Genomic DNA, 20,733 nt, shown 5'->3' on the forward strand with positions numbered 1-20,733 from the left:
CTGTCTTCCAAATCAGCTGGGCTTTGAAGCGTTTACAGCAACCTGGCATCTTCTGAGTAAGAGGCCAAAAGAATCTAACTCGCAGCAAGCACCTAGGCTGCAGGTAACGGCTGAGTGGTGTTTCATGGGCAACTTTGAAAAGACCAAGGGACCCCCCCTCTCCTGGTGAGTGCCCATTTCCACATTCTGTCTGTTCACACTCATCATCTCCTCCACAGCAGAGGCTGTAAAATAAACACCCCTCCTGCCCAGCCACGCTGTTATCATCTCCACAGATAGCTCACGCAGCACTTCCCTTCAGGGTGACTCACTCCAGATGTGTCTGCATCTGCCTTCCCTCTGGCATGGGGCTCCCACCCATCAGTCCATGGACACCCTAGTCCCAACACATCCCGTGGATGTGATCCCATGCTGTGACTGCTGCAAACAGCCTGGCATTCATGCATATACCTCTGCATATACCTCCCTTCCTGCTGGGAAAGTCGTGATGTTCCCCTCTGCTCTACTTGCTACGCTGGAGACAGTGGCTTGAACCTCCTGCAGAAGCAGGTGGACACACTCTACAACACCTCGCCCCAGCCAGAAGAGGTGTCAAGGCAGGTGTGTTGCAGGTAGAAGGTGGGAAATGAAAGGGAGGAGGGAGCAGACCTGGGGGGAGCATCTCCACGGGTGCTGGGGCCAAGTGGCTGGCAAGCTCTGCTGCTGCCAGCAGGGTGAGGAGCAGAGTGACCGGGGGATCTGCCTTCCCAAACACCTCCTTGGGCCACCTAACCCACCCTTAACACAGGGCTGGTGAAACGAGGCTGGAGCCACATGCTGGGAGGGGACATCATGGAGCAGAGGAGCCACTCTCATCACCCAGAGCACACGGGGCCCATACGAAGGGCCCTGGGAAATCAAACTATGGCATTTCACAGAGGTCTTCCCGCTCACGTCAGGCACCCACCGCACCATCCTGCCATCACAGCTACCCCAACAAGAGCCGCAGGGTGCCCTGAGCCTGCCAGCAGCCAGCCCTGGCAGCAGGAACATCTCTGCCTGGGATGTTCCTCGGGCTGCAGGTGTCCACACCAGCCAGGGTGCCCCTGTGACCCGTGCAGAAACCTGGGACCATGCCCACCCCTCTGGCTTCTGTTGAATTCTCTGGTGTTTCTCCCTGGGGAGAGAATAACACATTCGAGGCCTAAAAATATTATATTCCTGTGGACCCACGTGGCTCTGGCTAGCCAGCCATGGCCCTCTAACCTCTCATTCCCCTTAGCCTTTCAATTAGCTCTTGCCTTCCTGATGACTTCACTCAACACCCAGAGCGATTAGAAGCCAGAGGAAGGCCACGGCTTTGTCTCCAACGATGAGCCAGATTAATCAGCTCCAGTTGCACTGAATTACCCAGTCGGGGCTCACAGCAACAACCTCCGATTCTCCAGCAAAGCAGCCAGCATCCCGCTTTCAACCGGGATAATCAGCAAGGACATGAAAGCCAGATGAATGACTAGGTGAGGGTGGGCTGCCGCCTGTCAGGAGCTGGAATATAAGTCAAAGCACTTTGAAATTAAATCCTCGCTTTGACAAGGAACTAATGCAGAGATTTTAAAGTAGGTGTAATACACTTAGACAGACATGTGTGCAGCCCGGTACGAGTTGCCGTCCTTTGAATAAGTGTGTCCCAGCTACACTGAGAGCAGGAAAATGGAGTTCAAAAGACAAAGGGAATTTTGAATAGCTCCAAACCAGCTTGGCAAGATTTTAGAGATGGTAGCAAGAGGTTTTAGTAATGGACCTAACTAACAACATTGTCAGGAGATTTGGTGCACAGTTGTTGGATGCCTGGGGTCTTGGATTTCACACCAAACAGCCATCTCATGTCGCTCCTGGCTTTAAATTAAGTCATTCGTGCCCACGTGGACCGCTGGGGATAGATGGAGGCATTGTGGATGGGGGAGGAGATAGATTCCCACCGCATCTCTTGGCCTCCAGGGTGGGCAAGCCATGCTGCTAGTAGCTCCTGGGATTCCCAAGAGTTGACTTTTCTAGACAACTTCAGAGGTGGATTTAAGCCTTGATACTTGCTCAGGCATCACCCTCCGCATGCACAGCCCGGAGCCCATCACCAGAGCTCCGCGGCCGGCTGCTCTCCCCGGGGGCAGCCCTGCAAAGACACCAAAAGAGTTTGCAACCTCGTCCCTGCTGCCGGCTCCGGCCGCTATTCCCTCCTGAGAGAAACCTCCCAGACCCCTCTCCCTGCCTGTGGATTTTCAAATGCCAAGCTTTGGCATTTACGGTGAATCCTCAGATACCGGGATCTGGGAAATCCGAGTGGTGGTTAATGGGGAAGGCAGTCTCGGCGATGCCCAGGCTGCTCCCAGCAGTATGGAAACCCGAGGCAGCGCCAGGCCCCCCCATCCCGAGGGCTCTGTTTTTTCACAGCCACGCGGAAATTACCCTAAAAGCATCAAATGCGAGAGGAAAAAAAAAAAAAAACACCAAAACCTTCGAGATGCCCCCATCCCTCCCTGCACCTCCAGGGAGAAGCAAAGCCCCCGGTGCCCCGATCCCACCGCGCCCACCAAACCCACCCGGGGGGGGGGGGGGGTTGCGGAGGGACGGGGGGGTGTCTGCAGCGGGGCAGGGGGCACCGGCAGAGCTCCCCCCCCCCCCCGCCCCGCCGCTGCCCCCCCCCCCGCCGCCGTCCCGCCTCCGGGGGTGTCCCCGCCGACGGGTCCCGCCCAGGTAGCGGCGGAGCTGGGGCGGCCCCCGGGGCTGCCCCCGCCCCCGGCCCGCCCCCGGCCCGCCGCTCCATCCCGGGATGGGCCGGCCGAGCTGACAGTCGGGCTCGGCGGCCGCCGCGGGCGCATCCACCGGGCAGCGCCCGCAGCCGCCGCCGCCGCCGCCGCTCCTGCCCGGCGCCCACCTGCGGCGGCGGCTGCCCCGGGCGGGGGCTCGGGGTGGGGGGGGGCGGCCGCGGCTCCTCTCGCTCTATCCCTGCCTGCCCTCCAGGATGAGCCCGGAGTATTTCCTGCGCTCCTTGCTGCTCATCATCCTCGCCACCTTCTCGGCCAACGCCAGCAACTGGCTGTGAGTAGCCGCGGGGCGAGGGAAGGGGAGGAGGGGGCTAGCGCTGACACTTGTTGATAGCCCCCCCCCGCCCCGGGGGGGCGGCGGAGCAGGTGCCGCCGGGGTCGGGCAGCATCGGGGTGCGACCCCCAGCTTCCCCCCCCCAGCAACGATGCCGCTCGGTGGTGGCAGGGGTCGTAGCCCGCATCCCCGGGCAGGTGGGCTGCAGGGGATGCCGACCCTCCCCAGCCGCTCAGGTCCGGTGTATTAACGAGGCCGGTTGGACGGGAGCCGGTTATCGAGCCCCCGTCCCCTTTTTGTCCTTAAGTCATGAACCCGGACCACGCTGGGGGGATGATGGAGGTCGGGGCACTGGGTCGCAGCAGGGCCTGGGGGTTGGCGAGGTGCCGCGCGAGGGTCAGCGGGCCGGGGAAGGATTTGGCAGGGCTGGGGCAGCCGAGCGCGCCGGCCCCGGGGATCTGCGGCGGGCAGGGCTGCCCACGCCTCGGCCCCCCGGTTCTGGCAAGAGGACGGGTGGCGGGGGGCTGTCACACGCCACAGAGGAGCCCGGTGACATTGGGAACCCGCTGAACAAACACTGAAATAATGTGTAAGGTAAACAGGGGCGGAAATCGTTCTGGAAAATTCCTGCGTGTTTGCCAAGGCAGTGGGACTGTCTTCTGGGGAGACCCCCCCCCCGGGGCAGAGGGGATGGAGCATGACAGCACCTTCCCGCCTAACTTTGAACGAAGGCACCGGTTCCTCCTAATTAATCTGCTCTGGTGGGAGATGGCGCTTCCCCTGCTCCCGGCGTTGCCGGCTGCCATGAACTAATTAGTTCCCGGTGCATGCAGCCAGCAGACCCGCTCTTGGGCTGGGAACAGGGGCCACTTCCATCTCACCTCCCCAGGTCTCCATCAGCAAGGGCAGGTACACCACAGCCGGTTGGGGAGCCCCTGGGGTTGTTGGCACGAAAGATCCCATGTGCCTCTCCCCACACCTGCGCTTAGGTGGGCACGGTCCCACAAGCACGAGGAGTCCTCTCCGCATCCAGCTCCCATCTCTCCTGCCTTTAGGTTTGGCTCGCCGGAGGCTGTGGGACGTGGGTGGGTTTTGGAGGATGCTCCCTACACCCCGGGGAAAGTGCCAGGTCAGCAGCATTCTCCGAGTGTCCTGCCCGTGGGAAAAGGTGCTCGCCCATCGGTAGCCGCCTGAGATGCGTTAGCACTTAGTCCTCCTCCCCTCCTCCTTTGCCAGATGGAGTGATTTGCGCGCCACGCGTCTCCGGCAAGTGGTGGGTGGATCATAGCAGCTATCGAGGTGGTCTGTTAAGCTGTCACGCTTCTGGTGAAGGTATATTGGGAACTGTGGGAGTGTTTTTCCTGCAGGGAGAAAGTCCTGCTGAAGAAGCCCTGCGGGATGGTGGCAGGTCCCCGGAGAGAAGCAGCCTCGGCTGCCGCAGGACGGGCACGGGGAAGTGCTTGGCGAAGGGGGATTTCACGAGCGAGGCTGACGAGCCTCTCGGCTTGGATGCACGGAGGTGGGACCCCCCGGGTCCCCGGCACCGCAAGCAGCCGGGATGGTATTTGGGAAGCCGAGGCGGAGGGGTGGTTCGCCGCAATAGACGGGGAGGGCTGTGTGCAGCCGTCCGTGCTGGCGAGGCAAAGGGTGGGCGCGGGGGGCTCGGCGGCGGGAGAGCGGAGGGCTCATTCCTGCCAACAGGGGAGGAAAAGCAGATGCATTTCAGCGCGTTTGAAAGGAAGGGGGTCCACTTTTTTTGATGTTGCAAATGTATCATGATAAAAGGATCGTCCACGGCTCGTGCTTTTTATTCTTTGCCTTTAGGATTAAGACAATTCCCATTGTTTATCTTCTCACATCAGAAACAAAGGCCGCTGGAGGCAATAAAGAGAGTTAGAAGGATCCCAGGAGTTATCAGATATTCGAGGAATGAGTGTGCCTCGTACATCTTCGTGAAGCCTCACGCGTGTGGGCTCCAGCATGCTCTGCTTTATCACGGAGCTGCCCGGGCGCTGCCAGCCCGTGCCCAGCACACCGGGGCCGGATCCAGCCTCGCTGGGCGCATATTTCTGCACATAGGTGTGTGCGCTGGGTGGCAGCGCACGGTGAAGTTTGCGTTTCCAGAAACCTGCTGGATTAGTGATTAAGCTCAGTTGTGACTTTTTTTTTTCTTCCCCCCCCCAAAGCTTCTTTCGACCTGTCTGGACTTGCATTCCCCCAGCGCTTCAGAGAGACGCTGCTTGCAACACTTGAGCTGAAGGTTTTTCTGTAAGCCTGGCTTTGTGGGGAAGGGCTTGTTCTGGCCATGCAAATGGTGTCCTCTGAACCGCCCCATCCCATATAGAAGGGAGACGCTGTAGGTATCTCTCAGAGGGATTGCTCTGCTACAGCAACTGTTGAGCTGGAAGGGACTTTGCCAAATCTTTTCATTAAACAGACCAAGCTACTTTTTCTCTGGTTAGGAAGCAAACCTTAGGTGTGTTTTCTCAGTGTCTTGAGTTTGGGGAGTTGCTGCTTGGCTTGCTGTCTATCCAGAAAACCTCTGTTCTCCAAATCTGAAGAGATGCTCTGTTCCCCTTCTCATGAGAGCCTCGCGCTTGCTCTTCCTCCTGCCTTTGGAGGCTCAGAGAGTTTTAAAGCTTTTCCTCCTGCCTCTTCAGGCGCGTAAAATTACATAAAGGGCTGTAGTTAGTGCCTTTTAGATCTAGCTGGTTGTGCATGGGAAGGTCCCTCCAGCTTCTGCTCTATCTCTGGAGGAGTCCAGGGACATCCTTTATACGGGGGAAATAGCTAAGTTACTTTCCAAAGCAACTCACATTTCAGAGACTCGATTCAGCTCTTGAACCTGCACATGCAGTAGTGTGGTTGAATTTGGAAGCATGTTCTCTCAGTCATCGAAAACCATCCTGATGCTGGGGAGCAAGGTTGTAGAGGATTTCAGCCAAACGAGCACCTCTCTAAAGCCGGCATGGGAGCACCAGGCTCTGGTTTCAGTGGGAGGTAAAGGGCAAGCAGTCATGTAGTTATTTATTTATTTATTCATTTATTTATCTATTTTGGAGGGAGGGAAGTCCACCTGAAGAGGTGAACTAGAAAATGTGCAAAGTGGGGTGTGGGTGTAAGCATCCACTAACTGCACATGGCACTGGGGCTCCTGTGATCTGTAGCTGTTCGTGCGGTTTGAATGATGAGAGTCAAATCCCATGACCGGAAAGCATCAGATACAACAGGGCAGGGGTCCTTTATGGGCGAGACCCCTGGTTATCAAGGTATCTGGAAATCATTACAGCCTCTCTCCATTTTCTTGCAGCTAAAACTGGCTTTGGAAGAGGCTCTCCATATGTATGCTGGGTAGTTGATATGCGGTTATGCCGCTGCAGAGCAGGGTGTGCCACCAGCAGCTCCGTCTACCCCCTATTTACAGGGGTTTAAAACTTCCGTCTGGGCTTGAGACTTGACTTAAAGGGCCAGGAGCACAGATGGGCTTTTAAACCCTTTTAAAAAAAAAACTGAATTTGAGCACTCTGGGAAAGCTTGAACCTTGCAAGTATCCGAACAAGCCTGGCTAAGCAGCTGCTCTCTAATAGTAACTACTTTTGAGGGCTGGAGAGGGAGGGATAAAAGGAGTTTGGATTTCTCTGGCCCCCTTTCATCTGAACATCACAAGGTGCTTTGCAAACGCTGGGCCTGATTCTCCGTGCTCATCCCTGACAGCTTCGAGGATGTTGCAAGAGCAGCCTGAACGCTCGTTTTGTGCCGGTTTGGATCATTGTGCAACGTAGAGGATTTGGGAAGAAGCATGCTGGAGTCCTACACTTGAATCCCTCTGTTTTTAAACCAGACTTGATTTTTTTTAAGGTGAGTCTCCCCAGCTTTGGTAGCGGAGAGATCTCGCTTCACCTTGAGCCTGGCTTGGTTTAATTTTGTACGAGATTCTTTGCATTGTCATTGCGACCCTCCCATTTTCCACCTGGCGAGGAACCGGTCCAACATTTTCCCAGCGGATGCCATGCCACCACGGCGCTGATTCGGCAGGTGCAGCTAGCTCCAGGGCAGAGCTGCTCCTGCCGAGCCCCGCTCCCCTCCCTGTGCTCTTGTTTTTTGATGCGAGGATAGTGTCAGGAAAGTTCCCCAAGTCACATCTGGTCTGGCAGCCGGGATGGTGGATTGCACCGATGGGGTTTGATGGAGAATTTCCTTGCTTTGAGGGCTGCTGTGGGTCGGATGAGTGGCTCTCCACTTCTGGGGTGCCCAGGGCTCCTTTGCATTGCTCTGAGGATCCTGCTGGGTCCGCGAGGTTGGTGTATGCAACCAGTGACACCCATTCCCCGAGGCTGAGGGGAGGGAGAGTGAAACCGGCAGCCTCCATTGGAAATATTTATTAGTTTTTATTTATTTATTTACAAGCCTTGCCACTTTTGACAAAAGCAGCTAATTTTAGCTCAGCGATGAAAACAGACTGGCTTTTAGGGTTGCATCTTGCCTCTGCCAATCTTGGTGCTGGACTTCCAACCAGTTTGGCTTGTCTCTGAGTGCTGGTCCTGTCTGGCAGGAAGACTTCAGGGCTGCATTTGCCAGGGTGTAGGAGGGACCTGTGCGCTCTGGCTCCTCAGCAGTGATAGGCATTTCTGTCCTAAGGAAGCCTCAAATAAAACTACATCCCAATCTTTAGCAGCAGAGCCTTATTCTAGGGAGGATGGACATGAGAGAGATAAAACCACTCTGCACCCCAGATTGTGCAGAACTGGAGCAGCTCCAACTATGAGCAACAGCAAGAAGCAGATTTCTTTTTTGCAGTGGTTTGCTATAACTCCGTGAGTCAGAACTGGACTTTTGCATTGAAGCAAAAAAAATATTTGTTACACTGCTGAGAGCTACTGTCCTCTCAATTAATTCATCCGTGCTGATGGAGAGAAATGCATTACAGCCATTTATCTGGACTTTCTTAAAATGATGAAATTGCTGAGCAATCCTGGAGGTTAATGGTTTCGAGGAGGTTCTTCCGTATTTCCTTAAAAGTGCAATGACACTTGGCTTTTACAGTACTTGGTGATTTTTTTCTTAAAGCTTGAAAGCCTTGCGAATCCAAAAAAATCTCAATCATCCAATGCTGCTCAAATGGCAGACTCTGCTCTGGATACAAAGTGCAGGTAACCTTTGTTTCCTCCAGCCCCAGGGTGTCTGCCCCCCATGCCTGTGGGTGACCCCCAACAGCATCCTCCAGGCTCTCCAGGAGCTGCTGCCATGGGCTGGTGCAGTTTGCAGCTGGGAAGGCGGCGTGCAGGATCTGGCTGGCTCAGCAGAACTGGAGCCAGTATTGTGCTTTCACGAAATTACTTGGGGAAAAAAATTAACTGAGTATCTTGGCCGATGGAGAGCAGCCTAGGGTCTATTGCAAGTTGGGCGAGATCAAACTAATCCTGCAGAAGGCTTCTCTCGCCACATCTTTGCAAATTCTGATTGAAACTAAAAACTTATCAGATTTTCTCCAACCAGGTCTAGCCTGAAGCGCTGCGCAAGGGGAATTCCCACAGAGCTCAGCCTGGTGGCCTGCACTTGCCTCCTCTTGCAACAAGGCATTGCTGTTTGTATTCGAGTCCAAGAGTAGCTTCTGTTGACTTACAAAGGAAGATGCAGTAAAGGATATTTCCTACACATCCAAAGCAGATTTCCAAAATGGATGCTGCTCTCAGGGTCTTCCCAGCTTCCATCCTGGTCTTCCCAGCTTCCATCCTGGTCTTCCCAGCTTCCATCCTGATCTTCCCCATCACAAAGTGGAGATGTTGACCCTGGATGCTCAGAAAGCCAAGAAGCAGCACTGGCTTGGGACCAGCAGCCAGGCCATCTCGCTGTCCCCAGAGACTTGTGATGGGCGAGGCAGGCCACCACCAACGGTTGGTGCATGGGTAGATGGGTGTTTGCTAGGTGCACATGGTGTTAGGTGCATGGCCCAAGATGTAGGGGGGACAGGATTTGAGCTGTAGGCTCACCTTAGAGCTCAGGCGGTGGAGCTGCACACTCAGGTCTGTAGGCAGGTAATGGTGAGCATGGCAATGCCTCCTCCTGGGAGACTGTTTTGGCAGCTGTTAATGGGAGGTGGGGATTAGGGTATGAAAAGCACGGTTTCAGCCAAGAGATGAAATGTGCAGTAACTGTGACGGGAAGGACTGAGCCAGAGAGCTGCTTTTCTTCCAGGGAAGAAACCAGACAGACTCTCAGATGATGACTTTGTAAATCATGGTTTACACTTAGAAGGGATGGAAAGGCAGGCTATCTAATCCCAGGAGGGGGATACCTAGTCTCTGGGAGGGACATGTCCTGCTGCAGAGCCATCAACTGGATAAGGGCAATGTTGCAAGTTGCAGGTCTCTGGCAGATCCTGACAGGAACATGCCCAAGTCCGCAGACCTACCGAACCATGCCAAGGATGTGGGTGGTACCTATGAGCCTGGCTGTGTTGGCACAGGGAGAGTGGTACTAAGCCCAGTGCCGGACACCACGCAAAAGCGCAGGGGCTCTCTGCCCCACTTAGACCTGCCAACCCTAGGACATCTCTCCATGCCTTGTTTCTGCTTGGAAGAGGAAAGTAACAAGGAAAAGATGATCCCTTTCTCCATAGCTGCAGGGTGGCTCCTTGTGGTTCCTGGTCAGTACCTCTATCTGTATGCATCTATCTGTCTATCTTCATGTACCTTTTTTTTTTTAAATCCTAAACAAGCCTTTTCTTCTTCCTCAGAAGAAACCTGTCTGCACTAGGCAGTGTCAATCCTAAGTACAACCCTGAGTCACTGGCTGACCATATGTCCAGCCACAAGAGGCACAGAGATGGGCCGCTGATTCAGGCTTTGTTCCTCCATGAGCAGGGAGGATGTTTGCAGAGGCTGCCTCTCAGAGAGGAGCAGAGCTGAAGCATCTTTGCCATTTAAGACAAACAAGTCTTTTGTGGCCTTGGCCAGGCAGGTTGAGTGTTTGCTGAACAGGGTGAAGCTTCTGAGCTCATCTGACTTCTCAGCATCTTTAAGTGATATATCAGTGATGCCACTGGCCTGGGTCTCACTGTTATCGTATTAAAGAAAATATTCCCAAAATGAGACAGTACAAAGAGTTCTCACACTTGAAACTCATTTGTTTAAATAAAAGAAACACCAGAGATTTCTGCTTTCTCCAAGACATCTGCTACCATCTTCCCTGAACCGCCTCTATTGAGAATTTGTCAATGACTCAAATTTCCATACCTTCCCACGGCAGGGAATCTCCTCCCCTCTCCTTCTGGCTTTATCTGCCAACTGCTGTGGCTCTTCCTATGTGTTCTCGTCATTCCACCAATTATTCTTCCTCCTGAAATTATTATCGTAATTTTTATTTAAGTAGGGCTTCCCCGCCCCCGCCTTTTCAAAGCTCCCTGGATTTGAGGTTTCCTTATTTGCCATCTTGCAGGGTGGATCAACTGCAGCTGCTTAAATTATGGGGCTTCAATCTTGATCTATATACTGTGGATGGAAAAAAACGAAGGGCTTTCTGTCAGTTTTGTGTTAAATCAATGACTTTTATTAAAAGGGAGCTTGTTCTGTGAGTGACTTGTTTGGATTTAAAGGCAGGAGAAAAGAAACATAAACGCCATGATGAAACAAGAAGACAAAACTTGAGCAAATGGCTTGGGCAGCAGCTCACCCCTTGAAACATTCTTTGCCCAATCTTGGAAAGGGAAGAAAATATACCATTATTTGGGTTTTTTCCACAAGCAGGGCTGTTTTGAGGCTGTATGTGAGACTTAAGTCATAATCTAGAGCTCTGTGCAGCTCTGCACAGCAATCAAGATGTGGTACCAGGATGGAGATCCGCACCAAGACCTTGCAGAGGGCAGGAACTGTTGGTTTCCTCCTGTTGTGCCTGTCTTGCTGTGTGTGCAAGTAGACAAAGGCTTTGTCTGTGGTTTCTACCACCTCAGTCCAGGAAAACGAAGTTTGGAGCAAGGTCCTCGTTAAGGACCAGGTGCAGTGCTAAAGCTAGGTTTTCATGGTGACCGTGGGATGCTGCAGATGGGTTTGGTGCCTTGCTTGGGCTCCACAGCCCTGAGAAACACTCTGTGAGTTGCGACATGAAAGCAGCTTTGAGTGCTGCTGAGGGCAGAGCACGTTTCCCAGCTCTTATCTCGCCCTTCAGCTGCCCCAGAGAGGGGAAAGGGGTGAGATGTTCCTGCCCGGTGCCCCTGCATGTAGTGTGGAGAGATGCCATGTGAAAGCCTCAAAGCTGAGGTCCTTCAGCAAAGGTCCTTCCTTACATCCTTGACTCAAACTCTGGATCCATCCTGGACCAGGGACCAGGATGGGAGCCTCTACCCCACCCAAAACCCACCTTTTTTGGAAAGCAGTGATGGTACTCATGGGATGTAGGAGACTGGTAGCAAGCTGGGAGTCTGAGGGGCCATGGCATTTTAGGCACAGTTGCCTCCATCCCCAAGGAGGGGAGGACACACATGGGCTGAGGAGGGATGATGGCATACAGAGGACCTGTCATGGGGGAGAGAGGCCAGAGCACCGTTCTGGATAGCTTCATCTTATTTGCCTGCCTTGCAAAACAAATTACCAGACCTGTTCTTGGAGAGCTTTACCTATCTTTGAAGCATCCTTGGCCTTCGTTTTATCATCCCAAACAGCATTAAACGCTTGTTGGGGAGGCATCTTATCAGGCACATCTACTTGGAAAGGCTTGAAAGGCTCTGGTCACGCTTTTCTTCATGTGTGCTTTGAATTTATAGCTCCCCATTGCCTGGAGAATCCCGCCGAGCTGGAAAATATATTAGAAAAGGAGATGATGCCCCCATCCTGAGTAGAGCTGATGTTAATGTGGCTGTTACACCTGCGGCACGGCTCTCTCCTGCCAAGGTGCCTGCAGTTGGACCGAGCACTGACTCATCAGCAGGACCAGCCGTGCTGCTTTGCAGGAGCTGGTTCCCTGTTATGATAAATGCTGCTTAAGTTGCAGGAAGTGGGAAAAGCCAAATCAGCACACGGGGCTAGTACTGGAGGCAGAATATGGTTTTCTTGGCTTCCAGGCTCAAAGCTGATCAAGTGACCCACGGTGTCTTGGGATGAATCTCACCGCTTCATTGTGCGTCAGCTTCTCTACGCTCAGACTGAAGTGATGGCTGGACCTGGGAGGGCACAGGGCTGTCACAGTCACTCTGGGTTTGCTCAGTGTCAAACACCCTCAAAGCTCCAGAGGGTGATTTGCTGCCTTCGTCCTGGATCAGCCGAGTGCAGCGAGATGTGGGAACAGCAATTGTTGCACCCTGTGTCTGGGACCACAGCGCAGGGATGGGGACACTCATTGCATGGTGTGGGGGCCAGCAGAAAGGTGACAGCCCCGTGTTTGACCACGGTGCGGTTTCCAAGCCAGCCGTGTGCATCAGGGAGCTGCACGGCCGGTCCTCTGCAAACAGGGCTGTGCCCTCGGAGGAGCAGAAAGCCTTGGGCAAAGATGCTTAGCTAGTATAAAGGCTAGAAAAGAACTTGGCTCTGAAACCACGGCAGCCTGCCACTTCCCGCTGTCCGAGAGGCATTGCATCAAGTGATCTCCATGCACAAGGAAAGCTGAATGCTTTTGACGGCTCGCCATGCAGACTCCCCACGGACACTGCAAGCCAAGCCGGCTTTCTCACCGTCTCCCACGGCCTCCCAGTTGTAAGCATGAAACCAAGCTGGTGAATAATTCTGCTGATGCACAGAAGAGAAAATCCTGTTCTCTCCTCCTGGGGCAGACTGGCAGGACTAATGGGAGGAAGAGGCTGTGACAACTTGATTTTGTGGCTGAAGTCAGCAGATCTGGCTCCTGGGACACATGGGAACAGGCAGGGAGCAGGAGCCACTTTTGCACAGTCACTTCTCGGAGGCAAGCAAGGCTTCAAAGGAAAAATCCTTAGCAGGATGTCGCAACTTGGGAGGAGGAGGAAAAAAACAAGCAAACAAAAAAACCCACAAGCTCTGTAAGGCTGGGAAATGCAGAATCAAGGAATGAGGTTTCCAAAAAGCCTTCACTCAGTACTCGCATCTCTTGGTGCAGATGAGGTAGCAACATGAGCTGATGCTGGCGATTCCCGAGGACGTTAAAGCTCGGTGTGGTCAGCGGGTGCACGCATGAGTTTTGCCTGTGCAACGCAGGGGATGTCCCTGCTCCACAGCAGGATGGGGCTCCACCAGTGGCAGTGTCACTTAAACCGGGTGCTAGCAGCTGTGGGAAGGAGGGAGTCTCAACTATGCACATGCTGGCACAGGCACAGATAGAGGATCTGGGATTATCCAACAACCTGACCGAGCTGTGCGGGTCTATCTTAAAACCCCTCAGGGATCCAGAGGCTGGGGCATGGGTGAACACACACACATGCAAGGCGCGGTGGGTTGGGTTACTGGATGTGCAGGATGGACCATTGGGCCCATGTGCTCGGTGGGGACATGTCAAGAGCTTGTGGGGTCTTTGCCCCAAAAGGGGCAGCTCTTCTTTCCCCCTAGTTCTGACACTCAAGAGCAGCTCTGTAACTCCTTCTGCTGAGCATGGGGCAATGGAAAGTAGAGCACGTCACCTCCACGCTGGGCCAGTCTTTTCCAGGTCAGCAAAGACCTCATGGCCATGTTGGCTAGCCGGGCTGGTGGAGGAGGTGCCCAGCGTGTGTGGTTTTGTCCACGGCAGGCTCCTGACTCTGTCCTCTCCCACTTCAAGCCCTGCTCAAATCACAAGTGACAGGAAACCTGGCAGCTCCCAGAGGCCATCCTTGCCTGCTGGGGGCCAGGGCAGCTAAAAGCAGGCTGCAGGAGGGAAGTGGTTTGGAGGGCAATGTTTGTCGGTGATGAGCACAGAGCCATGCTGCGGGAGCAGTGTGGCAGCTGGAGCTGGCAGCCAAGCGCCTGTCCTGCTTGTTTTGGCTGACTTCAGAGACCTCTGGCTTTTCCTAGTAGCACTTGGATGTGCCGGTACTCGGGAGACCTGACCAGGCACATTCAGACAACACCGAAAATATCTTCCTTGCAGGCAACAGAGGCAAAGGGGAGCCAGCAGCTGGGCTCCCCCAGAGACAGGGGACCAGGCTGCAGAGGGATGGTTGTTTTGCTTGGGCTTGCTCTCTGCCAGCCAAAAACACATCCTGCGGAGCCACTGCAGTGGCACATTTAAGGTGACCCCAGATGGGCAGCAGGCCTCAGCTATGGAGGGGGATGAGAGGCTCACTCTCCTCACTGTCTGTGGTGCAGGGTGTCCCAGCTGAACGTGAGCTCATGCTCCCCCAAACCTTACCTCCTAACCAGTTGTGCTGGCTGTTGCGGCAGGTACCTGGCAAAGCTGTCTTCAGTGGGGAGCATCTCCGAGGAGGAGACTTGCGAGAAGCTGAAGGGCTTGATCCAGCGCCAGGTGCAGATGTGCAAGAGGAACCTGGAGGTGATGGACTCGGTGCGGCGTGGAGCCCAGCTGGCCATTGAGGAGTGCCAGTACCAGTTCCGCAACCGCCGCTGGAACTGCTCCACACTGGACACCCTGCCTGTCTTTGGCAAGGTCGTAACACAAGGTGAGCCGGGAGGATACATGCCTGGGGTGATGCTGCATGGGGGGAATGGCTACAACAGCAGCCCAGTGGGCTGCGGATGGGTTTTGCTTGCTTGCCCCTGAGCCAGCGGCTGGGGAGAGTAGAGAATGGCCCAGTGTTGGATCTTGGGGCTGACGGGTCTTCCCTGGGCATTTCAACAGGGCTCTTTTGACTGTGTTGGGGGCAGCATATCCAGACCCTTGCAGTTCCTCAGCTGCTGGGTGCTCCTGCCCCCCCCAAACCTTTTTCACACCCAGCGGGTGCCCATTGCATGGAGGCAGCAGCCCAGAGCATCCGGAGAGCCTGGATCTTTTACAAGGACATGCCAAGTTCGAGCGGGGGGCCCTGCAGTCGCCCTGCGGTCTAATCTCTTCCCCGCCAAGCCCAGGAGCTTCGCTCCGCAAAGCCGTGGCTCCATTTATTCGGTCTCTTCTCTGGGCAGCCCCGAAGCGGTGACCGCTGCCAGACTGGTGTGCTGCTCTCAAGCAGAGCCGTCTGTGGGCGAGACCTTGGGAGGACAGCCCTCTGCCGCCCGATGTGAGTAAAACACGCGGTGGCTGGACCCTCCAAGGTCAGCATCATCACCCACCACCACCACCCAGCTGCCAGCCTTCGGGGGGATTTATGGCCAGGGCAGCCCCTAGCCCCTCTGACCCCCGCTGCACAGAGGCATCCCAGAGGCACAGGGCTGTGATCAAACCAAGCAAGGAACCAGAGCATCAGGGTGAGGAGACGGAGGGGAAAGCCTCTCTGCAACCCCTAGAGACCACCAAAGCGGCCCTTGCCTCCCCTCAGGTGCCACTGCCATCTCTGATGCGCCCTCTCACTTCCCATCCCAGGACCCATAGACAAAGCCTCCCCCCCAGCTCCTTGTTTGACTTTCCTCCCCTCAACGCAGGGGTGAAGATCTCTTCTTGTGAAGGTTCAGGGACTGGAAATACCAGAAATACCAGAAACTAAAAGTCGTCTCTTTTTAGGCAGCCACAGCACAAACCGACCAACACGATCCTACTATTAACCTCGATTAACTTGGAGGCGGTTCAGTCCCCGCGCTGGCTGGGTCCTCCCCAGCCACTGCCGCCTGGGCCAGATTACAGCTGGGCCACCAAAGTCTGGGCTGCGACCACCAAAGTAGCTGCTCTATGTCCAACCGGCAAGCCGGGGTGATGTCTGCTCACAAGCCGTCCCCCCCTCTACACCAAGCATGGGGCTACCCGAAATGCCAACCCTCCTTGCTCAGAGATGGAGGGGCTGTATCCTCAACCGGCCTCGGAGGACGGTGGGGATTTGGGTGTTGCAAGAGCTGATCCCTGGCCATGCTGCCCTGTGTGTTTATGCCCAGGGATGTCCCCTGACTTCCCAAACCAGCTCTTCCTGACCGCGTGGCACCACATAGGTAGATGCAAGAGCTGGGAAGGGGCTGCACACTGGGGACCAGCATGGTTTTGCAAGGCGCTTTGGGAGCAGAGTGGGGTTTTGCAGGGTAGTTTGGGAGGTGCTGGGAGCTACAGGACCCTGTGTGAGAGGATGGCAAGGATCTGCAGCTGCAGGGGATGTTCCTGGATGTGGAAAGCAGCCAGCTATTTTGGATGCAGGAGGGATTTCATGGCAGAGGTGCCCTGCAAGCACCAGGCAAGACAGTCTCTCCATATAAGCTCTGGAGAGCTCTCCCCACATTGGCAATACAGCCTTTGCACCTTCCTTATTGCCAGGTTGTAATTTACCCATTGCATTCATGTTTTTAACCTTGTGGGACAGTTCCCAGCTCCTTCACTATTGCAAGACAGGACTGTCACTGCTGCAGACGATCTCCCAGCACCGAAGTGTCTCTGCTGAGACTGGTCCAGGTTTGGCACTAAGCAAACAGCATCCCTAGGAGTGGGGAGGATGAGTGTCCTGCATGAGGTACCCCATCTTGGGAGGAAGAGACAGAACAAAGGGCTTGACCTGATAGCTCTGCATAGCATGTTTTGCTGAGCCAGTTTTCAGACCAGCTTTTCAAGGGGGTTTATGTGCAACACCAGCGTTAGGAGGGAAGAGGAGCAGAGACACATGCAGCAGCACATCAAGGGCCTTTGGCCACCTGGCTGCACCCCCTCCAGAAAGTCCTCTTGCATGCCTCAGACTTGCTGCCACGTTTCCCACCATTGTTTGTGCTGTTGCAGGGACACGGGAGGCAGCATTCGTCTATGCCATCTCTTCAGCAGGGGTGGCCTTCGCAGTGACCCGAGCCTGCAGCAGCGGCGAGCTGGACAAGTGTGGATGTGACCGCACGGTGCAGGGGGGCAGCCCACAGGGTGAGCATGCAAGGGCGGAGGGATGGGACAAACAAGCAGGGCTGCAAAATGGCCAAGGATGGAAATGCCCACTTTCTGGAGCCATCCAGAAAGGAGGTAAAAATTAAAAAAAAAAAGCCTCCTGTTAGTCTACATGAGTCCCTCAAAAAGGCATCTGGGAGCATCACCCATGGGACAGAGAAAGCATCTTGTCCATGTTCCCCCCACAGGGCCACAGTCCCCAGCTTCCCCAATCCCCTAGGCAGCCCAGCCTAGTCAGCAGCAAGATAGAAGAGGGGGCAGGTCAGCTGTATTTTAGCAAGAGCAGGGCTGGAGAGGACGAGCAGGGCAAGCTGGCTGTATGTCTCATCTGTGCTCTCTGCCTTAGGCTTCCAGTGGTCAGGCTGCTCCGATAACATCGCCTACGGCGTGGCCTTCTCACAGTCCTTCGTTGACGTCCGCGAGAGGAGCAAAGGGGCTTCTTCCAACAGAGCGTTAATGAACCTCCACAACAACGAGGCAGGGAGGAAGGTAATGGTGAGGGGGAAACCTGGGCAGCCAGAGCGGCTCTGCAGCATCCCAGCTGGGCTCTGCAGCCATTGCTTGAGCCATTTTGGCTTTATTTAATCCCATCAGCTCACGTACATCAACATCACTTCTTGCACAATCCTTCCAGACCCCATACGTTGCACCCTTCTTTCTGCATCCATCCTGAGCCGACCGTCCCATCTTGTTTCTTGTGTCTGTTCCTCCAGGCGATCCTGAACAACATGCGGGTGGAGTGCAAGTGTCATGGTGTGTCAGGCTCGTGCGAGTTCAAGACGTGCTGGAAAGCCATGCCCCCCTTCCGCAAAGTGGGAAACGTCCTGAAGGAGAAATTCGACGGTGCCACAGAGGTCGAGCAGAGCGAGATTGGATCCACAAAAGTGCTGGTGCCCAAAAACTCCCAGTTCAAGCCGCACACAGACGAGGACCTCGTCTACCTGGACTCCAGTCCCGACTTCTGTGACCACGACCTCAAGAACGGGGTGCTGGGCACCAGTGGCCGGCAGTGCAACAAGACCTCCAAGGCCATCGATGGCTGCGAGCTGATGTGCTGCGGCCGGGGCTTTCATACGGACGAAGTGGAGGTTGTGGAAAGGTGCAGCTGCAAATTCCACTGGTGCTGCTCCGTCAAGTGCAAACCCTGCCATCGGGTGGTGGAAATCCATACATGCCGGTGATGCACAGAGGGAAGCACCCATCTGTCCCCGTCTCTAACTGACCTTGCTTCTCCCTTGCCCCAGAGCCAGGACTGAGGAAGTAACCCAGATGCTGCAGGGAGAGCGCAGCTCTTTACAGAGACAAAGCCCCAGAGGAAAACAGATTTTAAGAAAAAAAAAAATATTTAAAGTTTCAAAAAATTGACCATTGTTGGATTTTATTTTGTTTTGTTTACTTGCTTTATTTATTGCTGAAGCCAGAGCCCCTTGGTGTCCTGTGCCAGCAGGGACATGTCTGCTCTCAGCGGCTGGCTGGGGACCTGCGTGACGCCTGCTCTCATCGGATGAGCTCCCGCTGACTCCGGAGCATTGCAAACAGGAGGTGTTTAAGCCAAGGCTAGCGTTAGGCACTCGGTATCTTCTATCGCAGTTATTTTTATTTAAGGCATGTGCTGAGCATCCCAGAGCACTGCTTGCCTTGGCTGAGCCTCGGGAGGGGATGGAGCACAGCCAGCATGTGCAGCCAGGTGCATTGCAAAGGATGGGCAGATGGCGACAAGGCAGCACTGTCCCCAGGAGTTAAGCTCCATGTGGGGAGAGCCCAGCCAGGATGATCAGTATATGAGGGGGCCATGGGACACTCCTGCATCCCCTTGTTGTGGGGTGCTCGATGGCCTCCCAGGCATTGGCTGGATTTTGGAGCAGCTCCAGTGGCCACTCTGATTTACAGAAGCTCCTCAGCAGCTGCCCAGAGCTGTCAGAGGACGCAATGTTCCCACCATGCTCCCCTTCCCCTTGCAAGCCCCCCTCTTCCCCCCTCACTTCTCCAGCATCTTGTTCAGCTGGAGACTGTGAAGAGGGTCCAGAGAGGCCATTGTACCTGTAATTCAGTGACTCTTAATGGGGCTGGGAGCTGATGGGAGGAAATCCCAGGGGATTTCTTTTCCTCTGTCCCATAATTGCCCCCACCTTGCTCACCAGTATCCCACAAACAGGTCCCCTCTTCTTTCTCCACATGCCTGTTCTCTACACCCAGTGAGGGCTCTGGGGACAGTCCCCCGTCCTGTTTGCTGCTGAGAAAAGCAAAAGTATAAAGTGGAGCAATTTTGGGGGGTGAGGGAAAGACACTGCTGGGGGGAAAGGCAATGCTCATGCTCTGCCACTATCACTGTCTTGCCCTTGGGAAGCGTGAGAGTAGGTCTAAGCCAGAGGGATGCTGCCATGTGTGCCCCGACCACCAAGATTTAGTACAGCAGGGCCCCAGCTGCCCTGTCTTGCTCCCTGCAGGCTGGCCTGGAGCGATGCCATGAGGATAACGCGCTGTCCTACCCGCTCCGGCTTCCCCTCTGCCTAGGATTGGGTTAGTGCAGAGTCCTTGCTGCAGGATGAAATATTTGGAGAACTAATAAGCAGAGGGGCACTGCGAGGGGAGGTAGAAAGCAAACCCGTTCCTCTCTCACTCACCCACTTGTCTGCAAGTCAAGAGGCAAAAGGGGAGCAGAGAAAAACCTCAAAATGGCACCTTGAGCCAACAGGAACATCTGTCCATGCTGCGGCAAGGAGTCGGCATGGGGTGGCATTGCTGAGCCCTTCTGTGCGAGCTGGGAGTTCCCTGCATGGTCCAGAAAAGTCTGGAACTGTGATCGTCACCCTTTGGGCTGGAGGAGGGAGTCCTTCCAAACCTGCAGTCTTGTTTTTCTTCCTTGCTTTGTCTTGAGAGGGGAAAGGTTGGGGGAACGCGCAGACATACGTTAAATCCCGTCTGTGCTGTGGCAGTGATGGGCTGGGGGAGAGTCTGTGGTCGCTGGAAGGTCTCCAGACACCATCCGGCTGGAAGGCTGCTGACAACTGACTTGAAGCAGCACAGGGCAAGGGAGGTTTGTATCAAGGCATCCCCCCAGTACACCCCAGCTGCCTCCCTCCTGCCTGCTCAGCCCCAGCTCCAAAAAACCCTAAGCAAAGGGTGCCAGGTGGCAGGGGGGGCTGACACCCTGGGGAGATGCCAAGGTGGAGCCACCACAGGTTGATTCACTTCAGTGCAAACCAGAGATCTCACCAGAGCAGGGATTGCCTTTTCAATGGCTTGGTTGGTCAAGGGTGCAGCATCCTCAGGGGGTGATCTAAGCTTTGCCCCCACGATTCCATCTCTTTAGCCCCCCAAGGCTGCAAGTTCTCAAGAACCTTGGATACTGTTCCTCCTCTTCCCAGCTCATGCAGAGGAGGTCACAGACCTCAGGCCACTGGCCCAGTTTTCTGTTCATTGTCCATCTAGGATAAGGGCCAAAGCTGAACAAGACAATCCAGATCAGTGTGGAGATAATCTCTGCGCACAGGATTTTTTCAAGCTGCGATGAAAGCTGAGCCCTGTAAACGTCACCCAGACCCCAGCTCTGCAGCGCTCTGGCTCTTCTCACAACTGTAAATTTCAGCACCGGGGGGAGGTGGGAAGTGCCTTTTTTTCATATTTACTTTGTCTATTAAATAATGAGTTCATGCTGAATGAGCCACAGGGTTTTCTTCTCCTAGCAATCAGGCTCCACCGGGCTGTGTAAAAACAGCACATGCTGCAAACACCTAATTGTTGTTGGTCTCCTCCTGAGAGTCCTTA

General features: G+C 54.7%; 1 protein-coding gene across 1 annotated transcript; it reads left to right on the plus strand.

Moving 5' to 3' along the window:
* The first annotated feature begins 2,826 nt into the window (after positions 1-2,826).
* Positions 2,827-18,330, plus strand: WNT4 (Wnt family member 4). Its single transcript, XM_069780476.1, has 5 exons — positions 2,827-3,075; positions 14,394-14,629; positions 16,813-16,944; positions 17,312-17,454; positions 17,679-18,330. The coding sequence occupies exons 1-5, from the start codon at positions 2,999-3,001 to the stop codon at positions 18,144-18,146; spliced, it is 1,056 nt and encodes a 351-aa protein (XP_069636577.1). The 5' UTR covers positions 2,827-2,998; the 3' UTR covers positions 18,147-18,330.
* The last annotated feature ends 2,403 nt before the right edge of the window (positions 18,331-20,733 follow it).

The sequence above is a fragment of the Haliaeetus albicilla genome, chromosome 4 (genome assembly GCF_947461875.1).
Source record: "Haliaeetus albicilla chromosome 4, bHalAlb1.1, whole genome shotgun sequence".
NCBI classification, from domain to species: Eukaryota; Metazoa; Chordata; class Aves; order Accipitriformes; family Accipitridae; genus Haliaeetus; species Haliaeetus albicilla.